The sequence below is a fragment of the Schistocerca cancellata genome, chromosome 2 (assembly GCF_023864275.1).
Source record: "Schistocerca cancellata isolate TAMUIC-IGC-003103 chromosome 2, iqSchCanc2.1, whole genome shotgun sequence".
NCBI lineage: Eukaryota > Metazoa > Arthropoda > Insecta > Orthoptera > Acrididae > Schistocerca > Schistocerca cancellata.
In genome coordinates, this window is record NC_064627.1 from 306,001,833 (window position 1) to 306,029,186 (window position 27,354).

At 45.3% G+C, this 27,354-nt stretch overlaps 1 protein-coding gene across 1 annotated transcript; it reads left to right on the forward strand.

Moving 5' to 3' along the window:
* Positions 1-11,053: 11,053 nt before the first annotated feature.
* On the forward strand, positions 11,054-26,083 carry LOC126153617 (uncharacterized). The gene is made up of 3 exons (XM_049916083.1): positions 11,054-11,334; positions 25,537-25,771; positions 25,952-26,083. The coding sequence occupies exons 1-3, from the start codon at positions 11,054-11,056 to the stop codon at positions 26,081-26,083; spliced, it is 648 nt and encodes a 215-aa protein (XP_049772040.1).
* Positions 26,084-27,354: the final 1,271 nt, after the last annotated feature.

Here is a 27,354-nt window from a genome sequence, read left to right on the forward strand (position 1 = left end):
CTACCATTCCTAGACCGGCAAGGGAACTTGCTGTTCCAACAGGACAATGCACGTCCGCATGTATCCCGTGCCACCCAACGTGCTCTAGAAGGTGTAAGTCAACTACCCTGGCCAGCAAGATCTCCGGATATGTCCCCCATTGAGCATGATTGGGACTGGATGAAGCGTCGTCTCACGCGGTCTGCACGTCCAGCACGAACGCTGGTCCAACTGAGGCGCCAGGTGGAAATGGCATGGCAAGCCGTTCCACAGGACTACATCCAGCATCTCTACGATCGTCTCCATGGGAGAATAGCAGCCTGCATTGCTGCGAAAGGTGGATATACACTGTACTAGTGCCGACATTGTGCATGCTCTGTTGCCTGTGTCTATGTGCCTGTGGTTCTGTCAGTGTGATCATGTGATGTATCTGACCCCAGGAATGTGTCAATAAAGTTTCCCCTTCCTGGGACAATGAATTCACGGTGTTCTTATTTCAATTTCCAGGAGTGTATGTGTGGAGCGCCCCTAAGCTTGGACCGTTGTCCTGCGAGAGGGAACCTAGAATTGAAGAGCACATTGTCTTGCATGCCCTGTGCCCGGGATACACTATTTTAACATAGTTTAACCTTCGTTATGAATCCTCTGTGGTCTCGCATTTTAACATGCACCTGAAGATGGGACATATGTCCTGAAACCGGGTAGTGCTTTCCTTCTTAGAAACAAATAATTTTTACAACTGTAGAGTATTTTATCGTTCACAGTGAATAACAATGTGGAAGTCCTGTCAACAGAAACATGTGCCTTCTAAAGTTGCCCAAGTCGACTGTCGGTGGTATGACTGTGAAGTCGAATACGAAGGAACAACGACAGCTAAATGAAGACCAGGCAGATCTCATGTACCGACGGATAGGTGCCACCGCGTATTGTGAAGCTTGGTTGTAAAAAAATCAGCAAAAGGACTCACTCGTGAGTTCCAAAGTATTACCAACAGCCCAGCTAGCGCAGTGACTCGCATAGGGAGTTAAAAAGAAAAGGAGGCAATGATCGAGTAATTCCTCATACGTCACATATTTGGTAATCAGTGAAATCTGGTTTCACTGGACAGAGCGTATCAGGTTGTGGAAAGGGACCAATGTCAATTACTGTTAGTTATACAAGAACACACACAACCATATTGCTCAAACCAATGCACAGTTTTCTCTTTAAAACAACAAAGACCATTCACGGCTGAGGGCCCAAGTAACTTATCCAGAACAAGTTTAAATGATTGTTTTTTTAAAAACACCAGGATTTTGAGTAACGGCTGAAGGCCTTACTTAAGCAAAATTACAGTATCTTCTCGGCTAAAGGTCGAAATAATATTTCAGATCAGCTAAGGAAATTCTTTAAAAGCCAAGCATTTTCAAATTCCGGCTAAAGGCCATATTAAGGAAAATTCAAGTCAATTCTTCTGCTGAAAGCCCAATAAAAAAAAAATCTTTACATAATAAAAGAGAGAATTTAAAGATAAGCCTTTACACAGTACAACAGAAAAACATCTTGAAACTTCCTGGCAGATTAAAACTGTGTGCCCGACCGAGACTCGAACTCGGGACCTTTGCCTTTCGCGGGCAAGTGCTCTACCATCTGAGCTACCGAAGCACGACTCACGCCCGGTCCTCACAGCTTTACTTCTGCCAGTATCTCGTCTCCTACCTTCCAAACTTGCCCGCGAAAGGCAAAGGTCCCGAGTTCGAGTCTCGGTCGGGCACACAGTTTTAATCTGCCAGGAAGTTTCATATCAGCGCACACTCCGCTGCAGAGTGAAAATCTCATTCTGGAAACATACCCCAGGCTGTGGCTAAGCCATGTCTCCGCAATATCCTTTCTTTCAGGAGTGCTAGTTCTGCAAGGTTCGCAGGAGAGCTTCTGTAAAGTTTGGAAGGTAGGAGACGAGATACTGGCAGAAGTAAAGCTGTGAGGACCGGGCGTGAGTCGTGCTTCGGTAGCTCAGATGGTAGAGCACTTGCCCGCGAAAGGCAAAGGTCCCGAGTTCGAGTCTCGGTCGGGCACACAGTTTTAATCTGCCAGGAAGTTTCATATCAGCGCACACTCCGCTGCAGAGTGAAAATCTCATTCTGGAAACATACCCCAGGCTGTGGCTAAGCCATGTCTCCGCAATATCCTTTCTTTCAGGAGTGCTAGTTCTGCAAGGTTCGCAGGAGAGCTTCTGTAAAGTTTGGAAGGTAGGAGACGAGATACTGGCAGAAGTAAAGCTGTGAGTACCGGGCGTGAGTCGTGCTTCGGTAGCTCAGATGGTAGAGCACTTGCCCGCGAAAGGCAAAGGTCCCGAGTTCGAGTCTCGGTCGGGCACACAGTTTTAATCTGCCAGGAAGTTTCATATCAGCGCACACTCCGCTGCAGAGTGAAAATCTCATTCCAGAAAAACATCTTAAGAAAACTTGAAGTATCTTGTCGGCTGAAGGCCCAAGCAATTACTCAAGAGCCGGCCGCGGTGGCCGTGCGGTTCTAGGCGCTCCAGTCCAGAGCCGCGCTCCTGCTACGGTCGCAGGTTCGAATCCTGCCTCGGGCGTGGGTGTGTGTGATGTCCTTAGGTTAGTTAGGTTTAAGTAGTTCTAAGTTCTAGGGGTCTGATGACCACAGCAGTTGAGTCCCATAGTGCTCAGAGCCATTTGAACCAACCAATTACTCAAGAATAATTAAAGACTACCTAAAGATAAACATTTACATAACACGGCTGAAAGCCGTTTCAAGAATCCAAAATAATTAAAGAGAAACCTTACAGACATGGATATTAAAGCCACAGATTCTGAAGCAAACGCCGCTGAAAGCCAAAATACAGAGCAACAAGAATTTTAAATGAAAAACGGCTGAAGGCCTAATCTTACAGTTGTTATGAAGTTCGGCTGAAAGCCATATACTAAATATAAAACAGACAATATTAACACAGGGCTCAAGGCCTGCACAGTACCTGCGACCAGATAAAATGACAATCACAAACAACAAACAGTGGTGTTCAGAAGTGTTCCAAGGGTCGGCCTGGGGAGGAAACTCTAACCACAGTTTAGGTGAGACAGACAGCCAAGCGTAACACTGGACAATCGGGCGGCAACACGATCTAGGGACGGCTGAGGAAGCAACCAACAGCTTAATCAGTTCCCTTCCACCCGACACACTCGCTGCACTATTTCAATCGACCGACTGTCTACTCCAGTACGCAGACAGCATTCATCTGCTCAGTGTAAACCACAGAAACTACACACGGTTCCACGTAAACACACTTGCACAAGAACTCGAACAATCGTAAAAGCAGTCACTGTGGGACAGCAAGGACGAATGAATTCGACACACAGAGAGTTTCCACAAGCGGTCGGCGACTAAATACACGTCATCCGATGAGACGACTGACCGAACGACCAACCCAGGTCGTTTCCACTGAAGTTACGTGTGTCGGCAACGGTCGGGCGAGTCTAGGCTATCCGAAGCTGACTGCAGCTCCAAACCGACTCAGCTCGATGTCCGTTCGGAATTCGGAGACATGGCGACCCGGGCCCACTGGTTTGGACCCAACCAAGCAGAGGTAATTCTTGCCCATTGGCCACGACATCTCTGCACAAGGAAGGAACCGACCCACGTCCGGCAAGATGACCAACTGACGAGGCCCAGACACGGTCAAAGGACCAAATATCCGTCGCCCGATGAGACGACCAACCAACAGGCGTCTAGCTCCAGTCTCCTTCAGTCGGACAGTTCATGTGTGTCGCCAGCGGTCGGCGAGCATTGGCGGCCCACACCTCACTGGCGCTCCGTCCCCGACTGCTGCTGCTGCGTCCCGACTGAGCTGACGACTCGGAAATACTAGCAGTTGCTCCAGAGATAGTAAGGCGGTGGACGTATCGATAAGCGCTGCTGCTGCCACTCACGGGCAAGCAAACCAGCAACCTAGTGACACCAGTAAATCGAATTAAAAGAAAAAACGAGGCGACAGAACCATAAATGCAAGATGACGGGCAATAAAAAGCATGAGCGCGAGTCGCGCACGTCTCAATCAGTACTAAGCGACGCTTGAAGTGGTGTAAAGAGTGACGGCACTGGACAGTGGACAGCTGGAAACGAGTGATTTGGGGTCATGAATCGCGCTATACCCTGCGGCAATCCGATGGAAGGGTTTGGGCTACGGTTCGGCGAATGCCTGGAGAACGTTACTTGCCATCACGTGTCGTGCCAAGAGTCAAGTACGGAGGAAGTGGTGTTACGGCAAGGGTGTGTTTTTCGTTGTTACCGCGTGGTGACCTTACTGCACTTAAGAAAGCACTGAATGCGGAAGGATATGGACACAATTTACATTATGTACTCCACAGCACCGTGTACAGTAGAGGAATGGTTCGAAGACGATGATTGATTGTATCAGCATGTCAGTGGACTCTGGCATATAGCAGCATTACTAGGGGGGAGGGGGCAATGATTTGTGAACAATACTTACTACTTTCTTCTTAGCTCTACAGCAGTTGAAGTGCCTTGGCCTGCATCACAATATCCTGCCATTTTATTCGGTCGATGGCTTTCCGTCTCCATCATCTGACACTCAGCTTTTTCATGTCTTCTTCAGTTCCATACACCCATCTCCTTCTGGGACGTCTCTTCCGTCGTCTGTCTCCAGCCTCGCCATCACAAATCTTCTTACAACATCTGTCTTCCTCCATTCTGACCACGCGTCCTGCCCACCGCAATGTTATTATTTTAATGGTAGTGACAATTTCAGGTTCTTCAAAAAGTTGTTCTAGTTCTGCCTTCGTACGGATGCGCCAGCCCTCTTGATCGTATATTGGGCCATATATTTTACTCAAGACGTTTCTGTCCCAAATGCTAAGGATCATTTCCTGATTTGCAGCCATAGTCCAAGTCTCGGCATCATACATAACAAACGGTCTTATCATTGTTTTTTAAATGAGGATTTTAGATTTTCGTGATAGAAGCGAGGTCCTAAGCATGGTTAGTGCGGCAAAGTAACATCTGTTACCTGCTGCTATTCCAGCTTTCACCTCGCTGCTGATGTCATTTGTCTCTGTGACAGTCGATCCGAGGTACTTGAAGTCTCTAACCCTTTCAAATACCTTTTCGGCTACCCTGAGATTTGATAGGTTTCGTTGGTCTATCATTGCCATATATTTGGTCTTTTCGACATTGACTACCAGACCAGGTTCCCTTGTAACTCTCTCCAATTGTTGATAGTTATCGGCCAGCACAGCATGACTTTTTCTAGACAGAGGTTGAATAGCCGTGAGGAGATACTGTCATCCCGTCTCAGTCCCTTCTTCTCTTCCACTTCTCTAGAGATTTCGCCCTGTATTTTTACTTTACACTTGGTTCCACTAAGGGTCACATAGTAAGTTTAACGAGCTTCTTAGGTTCCTGAAACCGATTGTTCTCCCCAAAGTCTCGACCTCAACCTAATGGAGCACCTTTGGGATAAGTAGAACGTCGACTAGGCTCCAGACCCCAGCATCCAACATCACTAGCACTTTTGGAAGAATGTGCTTCCATTCCTCTATAGACACCTGATTGAAAAATTCTTCAGCAGAACTAAAGCCGCCATAAAGGCGAAGCGTGGACACATTCCATATTAATATGTACAAATAACTATTCGTATGCTTCTGATCAACTAATATAAAGAGTGTGGAGTAAGGTGGCAAGACACTAAAATTGCCATTCTTGAAAAATAGAGTTGGTCAGTTTCGAGACGTGTCATTCCAGACGAATAATATGTGTTTATCTCCAGAATTATTATTTTCCGCCAAAGAAATTATATAACGTGAACTTCTTAGCGCAGGTAAGAACGAGGCTGGATGTTTCCAGAATGAGATTTTCACTCTGCAGCGGAGTGTGCGCTGATATGAAACTTCGTGGCAGATTAAAACTGTGTGCTAGACCGAGACTCGAACTCGGGACCTTTGCCTTTCGCGGGCAAGTGCTCTACCATCTGAGCTACCCAAGCACGACTCACGCGCCGTCCTCACAGCCTCGGGTCTCGGTCCGGCACACAGTTTTAATCTGCCGGGAAGTTTCACATCAGCGCACACTCCGCTGCAGAGGCAAAATCTCATTCTGAAAACATCCACCAGGCTGTGGCTGAGCAATATCTCCGCAATATTCTTTCTTTCAGGAGTGCTGGTTCTGCATGTTCGCAGGAGAGCTCCTGTAAAGTTTGGAAGGTAGGAGACGAGGTACTGGCAGAAGTAAGGCTGTGAGCACGGAGCGTGAGTCGTGCTTGGGTAGCTCAGATGGTAGCGCACTTGCCCGCGATAGGCAAAGGTCCCGAGTTCGAGTCTCGGTCCGGCACACAGTTTTAATCTGCCAGGAAGTTTCAAGAACGATGCTGATTCACCTACAATGAATGAGAGCAGAGAAGGTAAGTCAACTTCATTACATTTGGTCTCCAGATCCATCGTTGTGACTGAAATCGGATGAAATACAATACATGCAATTTTCTATTGCACAAGACCTAACCACAGCGCTGGAAATAATTCGTGAGAGTAATTCAGTAAACGGAACAGAATATTCATTGGGTAAGTTCTTAGGTGTTTATACTGATAAGAGCTAAAACTGTAAATTACACGTTAGAAGATATTATTAAACGTCTAAACTCTGCCGCGCGGGATTAGCCGAGCAGTCTCGGGCGCTGTAGTGATGGACTGTGCGGCTGGTCCCGGCGGAGGTTCGAGTCCTCCCTCGGACATGGGTGTGTGTGTTTGTCCTTAGGATAATTTAGGTTAAGCAGTGTGTAAGCTTATTGACTGATGACCATAGCAGTTAAGTCCCATAAGATTTCACACACATTTGAACATTTTTGTCTAAATTCTGCAACTTCTGCTTACGGATAGCACCAGGTTTCGGAGAACAGATGCCATGAAGTTCACTTACTTTCCCTGCTCACAATAGAAGCGTGTAATAAGTGGGATATGTGATGTACACTCTAGAATCTCTTGGGGACAGTTCTATAAACGGTTGGCCAAACTCACAACCTCATGGCCACATTTAATACCTCATGACTTATATTGCCATCAATGAATTTCAAACTGTAGTAACATTCATTAATGTAAAACTAGGAGGAGTGACTTTCTCAATCGACCACTTAGTTTTTGTGTGCGGCAGAGAGGAAAGAGATATTCGTCCATTATAATCTTTGAGCCCCCAGTGAGTGATAGAATAGACAATAAAACTAACCTCAAACAAGAGCTGACATCATATGTGCTTGACAAATTCTTTTACTTCATACAAAAATTTGCGAGCGCATAACAGTAAGGCTTGTGTTTAAAAGAGAGGAGAGAGAGAGAGAGAGAGAGAGAGAGAGAGAGAGAGAGAGAGAGAGAGAGAGAGAGAGAGATGCTGAGCACCGAGTGGTCGCAATTATCATTTACAGAACATACAAATCACTAACCAACTAATAACGAATTCGTAGCTTCAGATGACGCTATCCAGATGATCGTACAAGTGCAAATGGTCTGCTACTATAGGTTGGGTTAAAACAGGAATTGACGTACATGTTAATACATCTACTACGTCCACACCTATACTCCCGGATCCACCTCACGGCGTGTGGTGAAAGTGCTCCTGGTGTCGTGTACGGTACTTCACATTTTCCCTAATCCATTACCGAATGACGTGTGGGAAGAAAGATGGGAGCTAGGCGTTAGTATATGAGGGGCAGTCAAATGAAAACAGAACATTCGCCAAAATGGGACCACTGAATGGTTCCACTCAAAAGTAATCAAAAAAAACTACCAACCTAACCTCGTGTTGGGCTACGCTACAGATCAATTGGTCTTGTAAATCAATAACTTTATTTATGAAAATATACAGTACAATCACCTACAAATTTAACATATTCACAAGTACCTTTGCCTTTAATCCAAATAAATACAGTTTCATTACATGATAGCTTACGTCTATTACGAGTATATAAAGTAAAGGGAGACGGTGACATGTAGGTAGATTTGCCAAAGTCTTTATTTGCGTTCTCAGTAACATGGTAGGTTCTATATGCAATGACATCACAGTCTACGAAGCTCTCCAGGCCAGATACATTTGGGACTCCGGATCCACCTCGTACTATAGCAACGGTTAACCATCCGTTGCCATGTGTGAAGAAATCGTTGATGTCAATGCTGAAGTTGAGACGGCATCCACAGAAGACTGCTGGTCCATCAAGTAGAGAGTGTGCTGAGACAGACTTTATAGTATTCTTCTTCTTGTCTGCAGCGGACGTTGTCATTTCGACGTCTTCAATAGTTTTATATATTGTCTGTCGTGAGCGTCGACGATATCGTCTATAATGTCTATTATGTTCAAATGTGAGTGAAATCATATGGGACTTAACTGCTAATGTCATCACTCCCTAAGCTTACACACTACTAAACCTAAATTATCCTAAGGACACACACACACCCATGCCCGAGGGAGGATGCGAACCTCCACCGGGACCAGCCGCACAGTCCATTTCTGCAGTGCCCCTTACCGCTCGGCTAATCCCGCGCGGCAAAAAAGTAATCACCGCACGCGTTGACGTTCGTCCCATTGTGCGATGAGACGATCAATTCCCGTTTCGAAGAACGCGGTCGGCCGCTGACAGATCCACAACCGTACCCACTCTTGCACCTCCTCATCTAATTGAAACCGACATCCACGCAAGTCTGCCTTCACATTGGCAAAGATGTGAAAATCACGCGGTGAACATCCGGGCGGAAGGAGGATGGTGTGCTGTTTCCCAAACAAATCACTGCAGTGTAAACTTCGTCCGATTGGCGGTGTGAGGGCGGGAGTTATCGTGCAACAGGATGATCCCATCCAACAGTATTCCTTGCCGTTTTGGCTCTATGGCACCTCGCAGTTTCTGCAAGGCCTCTTTATAGCGCTGCGCGTTGATTGTGGTTCCTCGCTAGAGAAACTCGACGAGCGGGGACCACCGCTGTCGGAGACGACGTGTTGCCACTATTTCGAGCCCGAGGACAAACGGCAAAGCCAACAGTGAATGCGTCCCAGATCTGCCCCGTCAAAGATATACAAAGCTGTTCACACAAGTTCCGGTAAGGTCAAGATGACCTTCTTCGAGTGCAGAGGCCCTCTGCTTCTTGAGTTCCTCGACCGTAGAGCCACAATCAGTGCGTAGCACTACGAAGACACTTTGCAGAAAGTACTGTCGGACGGACTCGCCCTGTTGAACGGTAACGCCCGCCCCCACACTGCCAATGGGACAAAGGCTACGCTTCTGAGATTTGGATGCGTAACAGAGCCTCATCCTCCATACTGCCCGGAACTTTCATCGTGCGTTTCTCACATCTTTGGCTACCTGAAATCGGACGACGATGCGCACGAGTGTGTGCGGACCGACAGCGTTAACCACTCAATGGTCCTGTTGTGTTTGGTTTTCATTTGATTGCTCCTCATAAGTTCTAATTTCTCTAATTTTCTCGTCGTCATCGTTTCCCGAGGAATATGAAGGACGTGGTAACCAGGATCTACGGTCTCTGAATTTCGACAGTAAACTTCTCAGTGATGGAAAATGCCTCTGTTGTAGTGTCTACCAATGGAGATTATTGAAGCATCACCGTAACACATCCTTATTGAACGACTTGTGACGAAACGCGGCGCTCTTCGTTGCATCCTCTCTTTCTCTTCCGTTGATCTGAAGATCCTAGACCAATGGGAAAAACTCTAGAATCGGTCGAACGACTGTTCTATAAGGCATTTCTTTCATGGATGAATACACACACACACACACACACACACAGACAAAAAGAGTGAGAGAATAAGTCTGCAGGCTTTCGTGGCCGTTGTCACTGAAGTTAAAATCTTCTGGGTTATTAGGCCGCGTCATGTTTCTTCTAAAATGATCGACGTTTCGACCCCTCTGCTGGGATCTTCCTCAGGATTTTCTGGTGTCCACTACTGCTAGAACACTGTTCTAGCATTAGTGGCCACCAGTGTTCTAGCAGTAGTGGACACCAGAAGATCCTGAGGAAGATCCCAGCAGAGGGGTCGAAACGTCGATCATTTTAGGAGAAACATGACGCGGCCTAATAACCCAAAAGATTTTAACTTGAGTTGTGTGTGTGTGTGTGTGTGTGTGTGAGAGAGAGAGAGAGAGAGAGAGAGAGAGAGAGAGAGAGAGAGAGAGAGAGAGAGAGGAGCAGAAGGGGACAGACGATACATTGGCCACACTTATATACACAAACAAGACAAGAGCCACCAAATAAATAAAGGTATTGCTCAAAAGTCGCTTACAGTTTTCTTTAGATAAATCTGCTTTTTTGCCAGATAGTTAGCGAAATATCTCCTAGATCTTAGCTAATGAAAAAGCGAAGAATGAACACTATAAATAGTAAACCTGCCACGAAAATTGTCGATTTTTCGTTAAGAGAAGTGGAAGTACGCAACAAAACAAATGACAACTAGTAGTAAAAAGTTTTAAGTTCGTTAAAATTTTGGTATGAATCTTTGTAATATAAATTACTCGAGTGCGGCTCGTCCCGGCGGAGGTTCGAGTCCTCCCTCGGGCATGGGTGTGTGTGTGTGTTTGTCCCTAGGATAATTTAGGTTAAGTAGTGTGTAATCTTAGGGACTGATGACCTTAGCAGTTAAGTCCCATAAAATTTCACATACATTTGAAATCACACGTCAAATCCAAACTTTATTATTTTAGGTCAGATCCTCTGAAAATGCGGCTATGATGCGGTGAGTAAGGCTGTGCCTTAAAATGGCAACCGGGCTTGACTGGCGAGCGCCAAGGCTGTCAACCACCTGGCGCCTGCACAGTGGCTATCGGCAGGTGAGAGCCTCCACTACCACGTGGGGCGCGCGCGGGGCAGCCGAGGTGGGACGTCGCGCTGGCTCCTGGCCACGCCTACCGCCGCTGGTGGGGGGCGGCCACGTGGTCACGTCGACTCCCCTCATTGGCCGGGTGGCACGTGTCTGCGCGGGTTCTCTCCCCTCCACTCACCGCGGCTCCTGGAGCTCGCCCGCGCAAGTTCGGGCGACAGAGCCACGCGAGTCGTGAGGCTGTGTGGTGTGCGGAATGCGTGGAGGAGCGGCGGTCGCCATGGCGACAGACATGTTCCGCTACATGTTCACTTGCGCTGGCGGCAAGGAGGAGGGCTACCAGCAGCAGCAGCGGGTGCAGCAGCTGTTCCAGCCGGCGGGCCAGCAGCTGGACGCGCTGTCGGACGGCTGCCACACGCCGAGCCCAGGCAGCCAGCGGTCCGTCACCCCGGGTTGCGAGGCCGCCGCGGCAACCCCGGGTCCTGACCTGCTGCCGCGGTACACCGCCCTCGTGCCGCCCCTGCACCTCGCCTACAGGTCAGTACCGCGAAAACTCTGACCGCCTCTTCCCGTGGGCTTTTGTCTAGCAAGCCGTTGTTCACAACGTTTACGTCATTCTGTAACTAACAAACATAGGATAATAATCCGCTTCAGTTGCTAACAATTTTCTAAATTTATTCCATGACCGGTTTCAAAGCTTTAAGCTTCATCTTCAGGTGCCACCAAATAATTATGAAGTGATAAATGTGTCGTGTTGTCCCGGCAGGCGCTGTGGTTGCTAGTCCTACGCTCCCATGCGTTTGTTGACGTGGGTGTGCTGGCCCGTTCGCCACGCATTTATATTTTCGCAATTATTTGGTGGCACCTCAAGATGAAGCGTTTAGTTTCGAAACCGGTCGTGGAATAAATTTTGAAAATTATTAGCAATTAAACAAATTTTTATTCTATAAATATGTTCCTCAGTTGCGCATGCTCACCTGATCAAATGTTTGTTTAGCTATGAAACTTTTGAGTGTTGTGTTACTCAGGTGTATGTGACTTGTCAGTTTTGTCACGTTAAGGCCAACCAAAGGCGCTTGTATTAATTTCATTTCATTTATTCATACATTTTGCTGGGACCCTTCGCGTGCACCGCCCATCATCTGCTGCTAGAGCATGTAATAACTGACTACATATAATATTCATCATAAATGACAATGACTGTATATGCTATTTCCGTAGATGTTGAGCCACGTAGACGAGACTGATCCGCCAGTGCAATATAACAAAGCGACTTTCGTCGACGCTTACGTGTTCAAAATGACCCTTTTTCACGTATCCAAGATCGAAATTACAGAACACCAAAGCTCGAAAGTTTTTCAGCTGCATCCAGAGAAGTGTATAAAAGGAGATCACTTATATGATGAATTTAGTACCATCGACATTATATGTGCTAAGAGTTGACTTATATGTTTGATTTAGTACCGTTGACTTGTACATGCTCTAGCCGCAGATAATAACATGCAGGTATGTTGTCTGAGGCTCTCACGACCAATTAACTGCTCGTCAGACTCGTGCATCGCGTCGATTTCTGTCGTAGGAGATGCACACCGTTCGTCGCACCTCAAAACGGCGAGCCGCTGCCTCGCTGAGATATTGTTTACTTCCTACGACGACATCCATGTAATGCCGATAATTCGTGAGAGCAGACATTCGACTAAATTGTAAAAATGTATGGTTTAGCTTTTCGTCTGTACGAAATTATCAATACACACTCCTTGAATCTCGTGATACAACGACGATTTCGCTACAGAAGGTGTTTAATGTCGTGTCATACTAGATCGCTGAAACTGAAAAAAAATAACACCGTAGCGACCCGAATTATGGAGAATATCACGTGAACTTTCAGAACTGCTAGAACGCTTATTACATAGACCGTAAACGTCAATTATAAGTGTCATGAGTGTCTGTTGGTCTTGAAATTTTACGATAGTATCATACGGAAGAAGTACAGTGTCATCTGAAGACGTATTTTCTGCTAGGTGAGTAATCAGACATTGTTGAGGCAGATGAATAGCTGCTGCAGAAGCAGCCTAAATATCTTGCGATTTATATTTCGATTTACGCCTCAGAAAGCTTTGTATCTGATGGGTGGGAGGTACACCACTGACAGCATTATTTGGAACCGTGAGAAAATTTTAATCTATGTGTGTCATTAACTGTATTGCGCATATCTAGGACAGAATATGAAAACTACTTTTTGTGCTACGGTTCACGTTAATCACATTCCTCCGTTACAGAAAAACTGTAAGAAGCTGCAGAGGCGAAAACTAATCATGTCAGTCTTTCCCTTAAGAGATGCGATGCCTTCTTCTTGTTCGGACATGAAAGTATTGAACAAGATGTATTTACTACGCTTTGGTAGGTGCAGAATAATTCTACCTGTTTTGTTCGCTTCTGTTGTTTTTCGTTGCACTTTTAATACAAAATTTTTACCCTTATCAAGTGTTCCTTCTCTATGTATGCATTGAAGTCTCCGATTATAGAAGGCTTGAAATCTTATTTATGCTCTTTCTTGCCTATTATTTACATCTTGTAGAGTCCATTTAAGTGACTAGAAGTTCTCTTTTTCGTCAGATCTTCCCTAACTCACACAGCATTAGTTAAGAAGTACAAAGTTACCAACTGGGATTCATGTGATCTGTATTGAAGACGTAGAAACAATATTCGTAATAGTGCATACGTCGTAGCGCATACTGTGCGGTGCGATACGCCATTGATAATACGGCAAAAATACTGCCTGTAAATTCGACGCGAGAATCGAGTCTGTGCAAAATTCGGCGGCGGTTTTTGGACAAAGGACGGATTGGGTGCCCTTGGGATGTGCTGCATCACGCACAGCTCATAGCGGGGTCACGAACCGGTCAGCTGGACTGGGAGAACAATCGCCGAATCGGCAACTAATGCTGGTGTAGCCAACCCTGGGGACAGAAAGAGTACATCAAAATTGATTTTTCAGTGCTTTATCACTTTGGCATCTTCAAAATGGTTCAAATGGCTCTGAGCACTATGGGACTTAACATCTATGGTCATCAGTCCCCTAGAACTTAGCTCTACTTAAACCTAACTAACCTAAGGACATCACACAACACCCAGTCATCACGAGGCAGGTAAAATCCCTGACCCCGCCGGGAATCGAACCCGGGAACCCGGGCGTGGGAAGCGAGAACGCTACCGCACGACCACGAGCTGTGGACTTTGGCATCTTCCCCATTTTTATGTTACACAACTTACTAGAAATGCTTTATATATTATTTTCTGTCGTATATAGTGAATGATATACCGGTACCTCTGATTTCATTCCTGCACACGTATGTGGTCCCCGAAAATAATTGTTTAGTCTGTGGCGGTGAGTACGTCTGATCAATTTTAGTGATTTTCTCTCATGTTTGTGTATGGGGTAAAGGGAGAATGACAGCTTTCAGTAAGTGTAATTTCTCTAATTAAATACACGATTAAGGCGACTGAATTGTTGCGGTGTTGCTTTACCGTTTTTCCAAGTTTAGTCAATACGTTTACTATGAATTTTGTCGCCTGTCTTCCAATAATTCGCATTGAAATTAGTCTCTGTTGCGTGTCTAAGGGTTGTACTGACCCGTTATGGCCCTAGCAGCGCGTTTCTGAAGTCTATGAAAGTATCCTTCATGCCTTCTTGACAAGACTCCAAGCGCTTAAGATGTAATCTAAAATATGTCGCACCATCATCTTACGTTCGGTTTCCTTTACAAAAACATCGCACTTCTACAGAATTCGCTAAACAAATCTTACGTGTTCGTTTCACCTTGACTACCACTCGTTTGATGTGTTCGTTGTATTTCGTGTTATAAACAGTATTACTCATGGACGCTACGATGTAATATGCTCCGTAAGCTTACTATTAGCCTTAAAGGGGGTACTAGAGGATTCTTTGTTTTTAACATTTCGTACGTGTGTCCAAGTATAGAGCTGCCATTCCGTACAAAAAACGGAAATACCAAATCATTAAGCATTTCCTTTTCTCTACACAACAGCATCGCGAGTGAGAAACTTCATAAACAAAAGCATTAAAGAATTAATAAAACACTCTGAAACTGACAGAGTATACGATTAAATAACACATTACAGTGAAAAGTTCCCAATTACTGCGAGGAACTCTTCTACAGAATAGCAGTTTGCAACATTGGAACCTTGCAACTTGGATTTTTTTTTTCTTCCCATATCTGTCTGGGAATCTGTCGACAGTGAAACTTATCGAATAGCGCCCACCTTCCAATGCAATGCTTAAGGAAGTGTTATCCAAATACATATCTTTCCACCGTGTAGGACCAACACCGACTCAAAGGAAGGCCTCGCCGCTTGTTCGTGACGTCACGTCAGTTAGGCACGGCGAACGCCAGGTCTGTTGCAGGCATACTCGTAATGGTGGTGTCTCCCTCTCTGACACAGGAAAATGTGAAACTATTGCCCGTAGTTGACCAACACACATTCTTCTGAAAGATTTCTGCAACCAATTAATTGTGCGATTCATCACACTTCTTAACAAACAGTGTACTCCTGAACTTAAATTTTCACCTGTTTTAAGGATTGACATACAAAAACAACTTCATGGTCCAGCAGCAACAGAATTCGTGCTTCTTTGCCTTATTTGTAAATCTGAGGAAGTTACGTTTGTACTGGGTTGCTTTTACAAAAAACTGTGAACGTATTGGTGCTCTTCTTTAGGTATCTTGGTTGACTATGGGGTGAGGAGCACTGAATGTTAATGGAATATCTTGCGATTGTACACCTTTGGGGAGGGGGTGGGGGACAGAAGAAGAGGCAAAAGAGAGATACTTGTTTTATAAAATAAATTTTTTTAATCTAATAAAGTTTCTCCTTTCAGTTGCAAGAGGGGAATATTTATCTTTTCTAATTTGCATGTTTAAAAAAGTTTAAGCTCAGAAGTATTTTCGATGTATAATGCTATTTTGTTTCCTGTTTAGAATTCCTTTCGTTGAAAACGGCTGTAATCTAATGACTGGCAACAGTTGGACATTTACACATTAAATTAGTTCACATTTCCAGTGACGATGTCAAACGAAAATAAATATATAAAAGAAACGAGTTAATTGTGAGGGGCTTGGGGTAAGTTTCGATAACAAAAAGTATCAAGTAAATCTAGTTACTTGAACGTAAAATTTCCGAAGCTTGCAATGGTCAAAGCATCTTCTCATATTGATCTGCGTTTGTTTCGACAGGATTCTGTAATACAGAACTATGGTCTTCATTTGTAGCTTTACGTTAATAAGAAAATCTTTCATCTAAATAAAACTGCAGAATCCAAAACAATACCAAACATTTTGTCCAAAAATAAGAGATTTATAGTGATAAGCACGCCCAGGCGTTTCTGCCTGCAACAGACCTGGCGTTCGCCGTGCCTAGCTGACGTGACGTCACCAACAAGCGCCTAGACCTTCCTTTTAGTCGGTGTTGGTAGGACTCGTAGAACGAATGCTGCAGTTTCTCTTGATTGATTGAATATTATATTCAGCACATCCTATGATAAGTTAGAGAAGGCGGAATTAGAACTCTGAAACACCTGAGCAGCAGACTCCCGCACAGAACTCGCGAACTGACACCGCAGGTCAGTATGAACGCTCTTTTTCGAGGTAAGAATTTTTTGGCGAGTCCAGAGACTTGCTCTGAAGTATAGCACCGTGCGAAATTATGGTAACTTGTGGTGCGTATGGAGAGTCACCCATCTAAAAAGCTGCTGATTATAGTGAAGTCCACAAAAATCAGATTGTGCAAGTCTGGTTGCTGGAAACGATTACCGCAGAATCAGTGATTGTTTCTTTCATTGTATGTTTCGAAAGTCTGTGTGTCGCTTAAAGAACATAGGAACCAGAGGATAGGAAGTAACGTATTTTGGGTTACCGTTTTCCAACTTTGGATACTGGAACAGTAGTACTTTTCAGCACATTATTGTTGGATTTTTCTCGTTGAAATACGAGCATTGACATTACGACTAAAAGGCAAGCAATGGAACTGTTAAAAATGATATGTTAAGATGGCATTGCATGGAAGCCGCAGTTGTAATCTGAAGGTACCAAGCCAGCTGTGGACTTCTTACTGAGGGCTTCATTGCTGACGTGTTCGCCAAGGTATTTAGCATCAGGCCACTGGCAGAAGACCGTAACTCAGTACACTGAACAGGTAGATTGACAGCGAATTTCAGTTGATGTCCTTGAGAGAGAAATCGTGCGCAAGCCCAAAGGTCATAAATCGTAACCATCACACAGGAATGGGTGAGCTGCCCCTCGCTATCTGGTGCGATCTACGTCCGATTGTACTATCTATGACACCGTTCTTTTGCATGCCAACCGTAGAACACTATCAGGTGGTTGCGCATAATGTTCTTATTTTATCCCCTTACAATAACGCTTTTTAGCTTGCATGGGATCCAGTTATCGAAATATGAACGAAATGAGCGACTATAATTGTTTCTTGAAATACATCACTTCTTAAAAATACATATTTATTCGCAGTATCGGTGCCCACAGAGCAATCAAGAACCCGTCGGAGCTTCTTGTACTCCCTCGGGCATGGGTGTGTGTGTTGTTCTTAACATAAGTTAGTTTAAGTAGTGTGTAAGTTTAGGGAGCGATGACCTCAGTAGTTTGGTCCCTTAGGAATTCACACACATTTGAACAGCAATCAAGAATGGTTTGTGTGGAGTAAAGTTTAATTTAAAGTCTTCGACTTCAGGTCGTTAACGATGTTTCACATAAATTGAACGAGACAGTGGTGGAAACAAGAATCGAAAGCGGAAGTGGTACGTAGGCAAAGGATTGGAAAGGTAAATTAGTATTATTCGTGGGGAAACGTGAAGAATTCCTCCTAATATGAGCTCTGGAAGGGCAGAATGATAATACTGTCCAGCGTCGTAAGCCTTGCATGTTAAAAATGCCTACAGTCAGCATCTTTGTCACGTACAGTTGTGGCTGCCAAACTTGACGAAGTCGATAGCACTTACATTTTATCCAAGATATCTCTTATGCGAAAATTGTGTGATAATGAGGGGTTAGAAGCATTATGTACCTTTTCAGCATCCAATCTTTGAGTTGCATGCCTCCGTAACAGTCAGCTTTTCTGGCTGTCGTGCATGTAACCCGATACTATAAGGGATATGTGACGTTACATACCGTAAGGTATCCGTGAAGTGCCGAGCAAACGTTCAGCTTCAAATATTGGCCTTTCAGCTTTAGGTGGAAGTGTGAACTTGGCTGGTGTCTCAATTGAGGTATAATTAGCTGCTGCCGCATCTCTCGGATCGATGAAGATGGGCGTTGGTTTGAAGCACTCGCGAGGAAAGTGGGTAAACATTGTCCAGCCAGACTGACTATAAATAGCACAGACGACGGGGTCATCAGAGGCTGTACCCAACTTCGGATTGGGGAAGAGTGAGGAAGGAAATCGGCCATGCCCGTTTAAAGGAATCATCCTAGTATTCGTCATAAGCGATTTGGGGAATTCACGGAAAACAAAAATAAACCTATATGTCTGAACGCTATTTTGAAACCGTCCTTGTGAATACAACTATAGCTTCTTAACCACAGCGCGGTTATATTCTTCGAGACGAGTATTCTGTGTTCTAAGACTATAGCTTTCATTTCCATTGTTGCCGTGATCTTCAGTCCGAAGACTGCTTAATGCAGGTCTCCGTGCCAGGCAGTCGTGTGCAAGCCTCTTCAATTGTAACCTACATTCACTTGAACTGCGTAGTCTGTCCCCTTCTACAACTTTTCCGTGTCTCTCTTCCCTTACATAACGTAACTAGTGACCCGCCTTGTCTTCAGTTGACCAACTCGTAGCTCCCGTTACTGCCAAGAGATGTCATTCCAGACAAGAATTAAATGTGGAGCAGATAACAGTACGTTTATTACATGCTCACCATTACTATAATTTAAATTATATACACGTATTTTCGCCGTGAAGCAGTCTGTTTATTAGTGTAAACCATGTCCAAAGTCTTGCAGTAATTCGCAAGTTTAGCTTTCACATACAGAAACACACAGGTGGGGGGCTTTATTTTATTATGTTACAATGTGCATAGATTCTTTGATGCCTGAAGATTTGTCCTGTCGACCCATGTAATCTTCAGCGTTCAGAAACTTCTAGTCTCATCTTTTGTATACCGCTTATCATCCACGTTTCACTTCCATGTTAGGTAACACTCCAAACGTACTTTCGGAAGCGATTTCATAACACACAGTTGTATTACGTGTTAAAATGTTAATCTGTACCAAAATACCTGTACTGAGATGAAAAAAGTGATGGGATACCTCCTAATATCGTGTCGGACGATCTTTTGCCCACCAGAGCTCAATTCGTGAACAAAATCCTGCACCAGCAACACTTTCGCAATTATGGAAGGTTGTAGAGGCAAAATGGCTCAATATTTTTGGGGTGACTTCCAACGACTTGCTGAGACCATGCTACTTCGAGATGATGCACCACTAGCTAGCACAGTGTCCTCTTGACAACTTGGTTCCATGGCTTCGTGGGATTTGCCCCGCAGTCGAACCCTACCAGCAACTCTTACCAGCTGAAACTGCGATTCTTCAGGCCAGTCGTCTAGGTTCCAACCGATATGGTCAGGAGTCCAGGAGAGGGATTGCAGGCGATGCTCGTAGCAAACGCACTCGCGTCTTTTGTCTGCTGCCATAGGACATTAACCTCGAATTTAGCCGCATGTTCGTCGTACGTCCCACAATGATTCCTGCGGTTATTTCACGGTTTTTTGCTTGTCTGTTAGCACAACTTTTCAAGAAATTCCTCAAGTAATCGCAGTGACAAACACTTGCCTCTACATCTACATACATACGGTGAATGAAAGAGGATACTTCGTATGATTGGTCCACTCGCAAACGGAGTGAGCAAAAAAATGAGTGTCTATATGCCTCGGTACGAGCCCAAATTTCCCTTGTCTTCCCGGTCCTTACGGAACATGTAGTTGGTGGCAGGTCAATCGTCACAGTCAGCTGCAAATATCGGTGATCGAAATTTTCTCAATAGTGTTTCACGAAAAGGACGTCTTGTCTCTTGTGATCCCGTCTTTGAGTTCAGGAAGCATGCTTGTAATACTGGACCGAATCTACAGGTGACAATTATAGCAGCAAGCCACAGAATTGCTTCGACGTCTTCCTTTAATCCGTTCTGGTGGGGACCCCAAACATTGGGAACAGAACTCAAGAATGTGTTGCGTTAGCGTCCTGTACGTGGTTTGTTTCATAGATGTGTTCCACTTTATTTCTCCGAAATAAACCGAAGTCGACTTTCGCCTTCCATAATGCCGACCTTACATGCTCGTTCTATTTCGCACTGCTTTGCGAAGTAACGCCGCAAAATTTAGTGGACGAGACTATGAAGCGGCACACGACTAATACTGCATTTAATGTTACAGGAGTTCCCCATTTAATTTCGGACGTGCAGCCACTTAAATTCCGCATCCTCTAATATTTCGGCTGTCTGCCTGCTTAGCTGGGTGGTTACGTGCTTGCCTCCAATGCAGCGGTCCCGGGTTCGATTCCTGGCCGGGTTTGGGATTTTCTCCGCTCGTGGACTGGGTGTTGTGTTGTCCTCATCATCATTTCATCCTCATCACCGGCACGCAAGTCGCCGAATGTGGCGTCGACCGAAATAAGAACTGCACTCGGAGGCCGAACTTCCCCGGATGGGGCCTGCCGGCCAACAATGCCATACGCTCATTTAATTTCGGCTGTGTACCGTTCAGCGGTCTTCAGAATGACCTTCGGAGCACTTCTTGCGCCACTAGAACATAATAATGCGTTCCTAGATAGGTTTTCGTGCTAATATTCATAATAATAGGTCGGAGCAAAGCTCTGCTTTGGCAAGGCTAACACGGGGACCGTACGAACTCCCCATCACCGTTTCGATTCACATTAACAGGATGTGTAGGGCACGACTAGGACTTCATCATATTAGTAATAAACAGGAAGAACGCAACTCTCAACCTTTTCTGAGAAAATTGAGTTCTAAAATTTTACGTGTGCTATATATTTATTCAAGGATTCCTCAGCCGACCGAGTAAGTGCTTGGTTCCAAATGCGCGAGGTCTGTGATTTGAACCTCGCTGCCGCTGTTTTCTTTTTTTAAAAAAAAAATGTTTAAATGTGTGTGAAATATTATGGGACTGCTAAGGTCATCAGTCCCTAAGCACACACACTACAAAGCCTAAATTATCCTAAGGACACAAACACACACACACACACACACACACACACACACACACACACACACACACATCCCCGAGGGAGGACTCGAACCTCCGCAGGGACCAGCCGCACAGTTTCTTTTCCATTCCCAAGTAATTCTAACAACAGATGTGCGTGGTACGCCGCGAAATTATATGATGACCGAGAATCTTTTATGAATGTAAACTTGTTTTGCGATAGACATATTGAAAAAAACTGTGCGCCTGCGAAAATCTGGCATTCATCACAAGTGCTGTAGGGAGCAATAATTATTGTTTCCCACGTTCCTACGGTCAGCTTTATCCCAATTCGTGCAGCACTCCATAGGTTACACATTATACTTGTCAGAGATGCAGATGCAATAATGTAAATTGTTGTGTGCAACTTTACACACAGTGGTAGAGAGGGGTGGGCTGCCGAGTGGTGCGGCAACTGTCTTCGTAGAAAAGCTGGACAGGAGCAGAAATGATTAGCATACAAGTTAACACAGTAAACAGAAGATGTACTCAACTTGTATTTCTCCAAGGGGACGGAAACATGTAATTTCGTTGTCAACTGAAAGACGCCAGTAGGGTGATATCGATACGTATCACCAGATAAAATGGCTACACTGAGAATTCTAATAAATTTAAGTTTTTGCGTATTCTTTTTTATTTTCAATCTCCTTACCAAAATTTTTTTCAATTTCTTCAGGATAAAGATTATGAAAATAATAGATGACTGTTTCATTATTGACAGTTTGCTCCGTCATTTTGAATCGGTTGTTAGAATTAAATTGGACTGAGGAAAAAGAAGTGCTGGTAGGCAGATTCTATTCCTCGATCGCACGCTTCTGGATCTTCTTTCACGGTCGCCTGCAGACACCCTGAGCTCTAGAGACCTAATAAAATACATTAGCATGCGTAAAATTTTGAAAAGTATTTCTCGAAAGTCGTTGAGAGTTACATCTTGTCGTATCCTGAGAGGGTGTAAGGAAGACAGCAAGATATGTGACGAGGGACCTTACCTCAGTCGACGAGTTCCATTGGCTTAATTGGTGGTGGGCAGTCTGATGTTTCTCTGACCAAGCCTGAAAAGCAAGCTTTGAGCGGTGCAGAGTACGGAACACATCAGGACTACTAAAGAAACAGGACGGAAATGTGTAACAACAAATTTGAGTACATTTCATGGAACCCCTGGCACCCTTCCCGGTTTACAAGTTCCCATCGATAGCTGACTGACTCTTCATTGTCTAAGTCTGCTATGTGTTCCACATTTACCGGTTCGTGCTGACGAGTGTCGTGGAGATGGCGTCGTCCGCTCATTGCTGGTGCTGCACTCCCTCCTAGCAGGATAGGACGGCCCTATTTATAAGGCTTCTTTTGCGCACTGCCCTTCTTGAAAGATCGACAATGGTGCGCTGTCTGCGGCAGATTACAAGGTTAGTGCATGATGCAACCACATTCCGCGTTGGGGTGCAGCCTGTCTTCTACAGTGGTCGTAGGATCCAGGGCGTGCTAGGCTCCTCTAAGGACAAGGTGGATGCATTACACACTGCAGGCGTTTACAAGGTGGAATGCGAATGTGGAGAGGCATACATCGGCGAGGCTGGTAGCTCAATAGCAACGGGCATTCGCGAACACGAGCGCTATATTCGTCTAGGGCAACACAACAAATCTGCGGTGGCAGAACATCAGCAAGACTGCGGAAAAGAAATAAAACTCAGCGAAGCCTGTGTGTTGGCCAGGCAACCGGTTATGACGAAACGCAGACTCAGAGAGGCCATCGAAATACTTAAAGCCGGCCGGAGTGGCCGAGCGGTTAAAGGCGCTACAGTCTGGAACCGCACAACCGCTACGGTCGCAGGTTCGAATCCTGCCTCGGGCATGGATGTGACTGATGTCCTTACGTTAGTTAGGTTTAAGTAGTTCTAAGGTCTAGGGGACTTAAGACCACAGCAGTTGAGTCCCATAGTGCTCAGAGCCATTTGAACCATTTTTGAAATACTTAAACACCCTAATGACATGAACAGGGAGGATGGACTCAGACTTGCCCCATCTTGGCTGTTAGCAAGCAGAGCCCAACAGACCTCACTGTCAACACGAGGCACGAGCACCACCCGCGAATAACTGCCGCCGCGTGGCCGACGTCCAGCGTTCGGCAACAGCAGCCAACTCTCACTCGGCGGTGACCACCGATCATGGCACATAACACAAGAGCCAATAGACAACAAAGGTTACATTCTCCCTCCACCGCAATAAACTATTAAAATAAAGTTCCCTCTCCTTCTTCCTTAAGCGACCAATGAGACTAGCTACCTTTTTAAAACTATGAGGTAATGGCATGCGCAGTGAACAGTTGTGTTGTTGTGGTCTTCAGTCCTGAGACTGGTTTGATGCAGCTCTCCATGCTACTCTATCCTGTGCAAGCTTCATCATCTCCCAGTACCTACTGCAACCTACATCCTTCTCAATCTGTTTAGTGTATTCATCTCTTGGTCTCCCTCTACGATTTTTACCCTCCACGCTGCCCTCCAATACTAAATTGGTGATCCCTTGATCCCTCAGAACATGTCCTACCAGCCGACCCCTTCTTCTAGTCAAGTTGTGCCACAAACTTCTCTTCTCCCCAATCCTATTCAGTAACTCCTCATTAGTTATGTGATCTACCCATCTAATCTTCAGCATTCTTCTGTAGCACCACATTTCGAAAGCTTCTATTCTCTTCTTGTCCAAACTAGTTATCGTCCATGTTTCACTTCCATACATGGCTACGCTCCATACCAATACTTTCAGAAACGACTTCCAGACACTTAAATTTATACTCGATGTTAACAAATTTTTCTTCTTCAGAAACGCTTTCCTTGCCATTGCCAGTCTACATTTTATATCCTCTCTACTTCGACCATCATCAGTTATTTCGCTCCCCAAATAGCAAAACTCCTTTACTACTTTAAGTGTCTCATTTTCTAATATAATTCCCTCAGCATCACCCGACTTAATTCGACAGCATTCCATTATCCTCGTTTTGCTTTTGTTGATGTTCATCTTATATTCTCCTTTCAAGACGCTATCCATTCCGTTCAACTGCCCTTCTAGGTCCTTTGCTGTCTGACAGAATTACAATGTCATCGGCGAACCTCAAAGTTTTTATTTCTTCTCCTTGAACAGTAACAACAAAATATAAAGGACACTGCATAGCTAGAAGGCACCATTAGACCCAGAAGCAGGCCGCTGCAACCGTGGCCGAAACGCTAGTTTTACTCCAGCCGCAGTAGTTTTAAACTTTATGACGCGGTACCATACCCAGAAAACTTTTATGTCGACTGATTCTGGCCTCGGAAGCCTACGCAGTTATATCACACATTTGCCTTATCTTAAATGTCCCCTCGTTGCTGTCCTATAAGCTATGGGCAGCTAGTCATGTAGGTTGCTATTTCGTGTCACAAGAGCGGCAGAATCAGCGTCGTTATTGAGACCAAATACTGGTTTTCCGCTTCCGGCGCTGAAACGGGGGCCGGCCAGAGTGGCCGAGCGGTTCTAGGCGTCTGGGACCACGAGACCGCTACGGTCGCAGATTCGAATCCTGCCTCGGGCATGGATGTGTGTGATGTCATTAGGTTAGTTATGTTTAAGCAGTGAAAGTGTCCTGTAGCCACCTGTGATTAGTCCGGTAGCCCATTATCACTAGCTTTTCTCTTTCTTTTCCTTGTTTCTCTTTTCTCATAACTCTCATAGTGGGGTGATTGAATGAATGTGGTTGTGTGTCACGTTGCTGCTGCAGAAAGTCTGCGATAGTCGTACAGCAGCAGTTGTACAGGATAGCCAACTCCTGTAGTGGTCAAGTAGACAAAGAGGTTTGCGCTACTTGTGAGAAATCCACCTGCGTTAGGTCTTATTTTCAGGTGCGTTGCTGGGAGCTGATATTATGCACAGTTTTCATGCATTTTCTATTTTATTTTAAATGTTTGATTCTCGTGAACAGTGTTCGGGCAATACTATTAATTACATCGCATCCCCTATGAGCGATATCACAACGTATGCATTTTTATGAGTTTTTGGTCTATGATCAAATTAAGTTATTTTCCGACTCGGCCAAACCTTTGGTTAGTTGTATGGTTAGAGTCGGTGGCGACCATAATCTTCTCACGTTAATTTCACAAGCAATAAGTGTTTCCATTCCCAATAATAAGGTAATAACCCATGGAAACAGGTTAGTTGCAGTAGTTCTACGTTCTAGGGGACTGATAACCTCAGATATTAAGTCCCATAGTGCTGAGAGCCATTTTTGAACTAAAACGGGCAGCTTACTGACTGTGGCTAAGAATTACTGTTTAAGCTGTATTAAAGCACTGGTCGTGCCCTGCACGTTCTGCCAATTTGAACCAAATCGATGAGTTTGTACGGTCTCCCTGCTCAGGATCCTAAACAGCAAACAAGAATGATGGGCATGGGACTGAAATGGCATGTTTTGTTTCGTTGCGCAGGGAATCAGTGGAGGAGTTCATCGCACCCGACCTGCACCCACTGGTGCTGCGCTACGGTGAGCAGCAGCAGCCGGCGCCAGCCGCGGTGAAGCAGGAGCTGTGCAAGGTGGAGCAACTGAGGTACGCCGTGCAGCAGCCGCTGGTACCGGCCATCAAGCAGGAGACCACAGCCGGTTCGCCTGCCAAGGCTTCCTTGCACCTGCCCGCCAATTCGCCCACTTCCGACGACGGTTTCGCCGACGACGACGACTGGGACGGCGACGACGACGACGAAGAGGGCTGCTTGGCGACTGCGGGGGTGGCGAGGCGGCGGGGCGGGGGCGGAAGCGGCGGCGGCAGCGGGCGCGCCGTGAGCCCGCTGGTGATGCGGCGGCGGCGGCTGGCTGCCAACGCGCGCGAGCGCCGCCGCATGCAGAACCTCAACAGGGCGTTCGACCGGCTGCGCACGCACCTGCCCTCGCTCGGCAACGACCGGCAGCTCTCCAAGTACGAGACGTTGCAGATGGCGCAGACCTACATCACCGCCCTCTACGACCTCTTGCAGTAGCTGTGTTGCTACTGCGCCGAACGGTAAACTTTAGCAGCGTCGATGTGTCAGCTCTAAGCTACTTTCGCGCCGGTCAGTGCTGCAAGATTGCGATAGACATTTTAGATCGCCAGCAGTTATTTTCTGTTCACAAGGCTACAAGTACAGCTACAATTCCAGACATTTTGCGCCAACAGAGGCGAGTTGCTTTAGACCACCACGCTGGTTTCATAAGCGCAGATTAACGCTCCACTATGACCTACGTTTCAGCCATAAAGTGATTTTGAATTTAATGCAATTAGGAAGCTACATCAGTCTATGTGCCAAGAAGATACGTTTTTATTTATTTTATTTCATTCTTTCTCTCTCTCTTTTTCTATACACCAAGACGTAGATTGTGAATCCTCCAGTGTGTTCTCTGCACCAATACGTGGTGTGCTTCTCGCAGGGGTAGTCAAAGCTTTAGTTAACATTTCAAAATAATTAAAATTATATAATTACACTTTTTGTTTATTGGCAGGTACATGTCTGCAGTCCTGGTAAACATTGTAGTAACCTTGCCACAGCACTGCACTAATGGCTATAGCTCCTCACTGAAGTGGAGATGGGCTGCATTATTTTCTTTTTGTTGCTTTAGCAGATTGTTATAGTACTCAAGCAAGATGATGTCAGTGTGTATCAGGACTGCAGACTTAAGTACCTGCCAACAAATAAACAATTAATTATGTAATTTTTAAAAAGATGGAACTCCAGGTTGCAATATCATCAACATAATAAAAAAAAGTAGATTGCTGCTCACCATAAAAATGACACTTGGAGTCACAGACAGGCAGAATATAAGACAGTTACACTTGTAGCTTTTGGCCAAAGACATCTTCAGAAAAGTAAATGCATACAAACTCATTTACACTAGAAAGCACACCTCAATGCACACATGGCTGCCATCTCCAGCACCTCAGACATGATTGTCACCATTCCGGTCCGAGCTGCCAGAGGTGGTCGTCATATGCATAAGGTGTGATTCTGATGTACCTGCAATGTTCTAGAGTGTGTGTGTGTGTGTGGGGGGGGGGGGCGGGGGGGATGCATATCTTTTTTCTTAAGAAGGCTTAAATGTGTACCTGTCTTTCCATTGTGCCTATCTGCAACTCAGTGTCAGCTTTATGGTGTTTTCCTTTTACTGATGTTTACGTAAATTTTTTTTTAAGGTGATAATTAAAACCTCATAACTACTACCACTTGTACTATTTCCATTTGTGAACACCAAGGCATGTAACATTTTTTGACTCAGT

Coding starts and splice junctions, on each gene's coding strand:
- LOC126153617 (XM_049916083.1), top strand. CDS start 11,054: ATGCGTGGAGGAGCGGCGGTCGCCATGGCGACAGACATGTTCCGCTAC. Junction 11,335..25,536: donor CCCCTGCACCTCGCCTACAG/GTCAGTACCGCG, acceptor TTCGTTGCGCAG/GGAATCAGTGGAGGAGTTCA. Junction 25,772..25,951: donor CCACTTCCGACGACGGTTTC/GCCGACGACGAC, acceptor CGCCGCATGCAG/AACCTCAACAGGGCGTTCGA.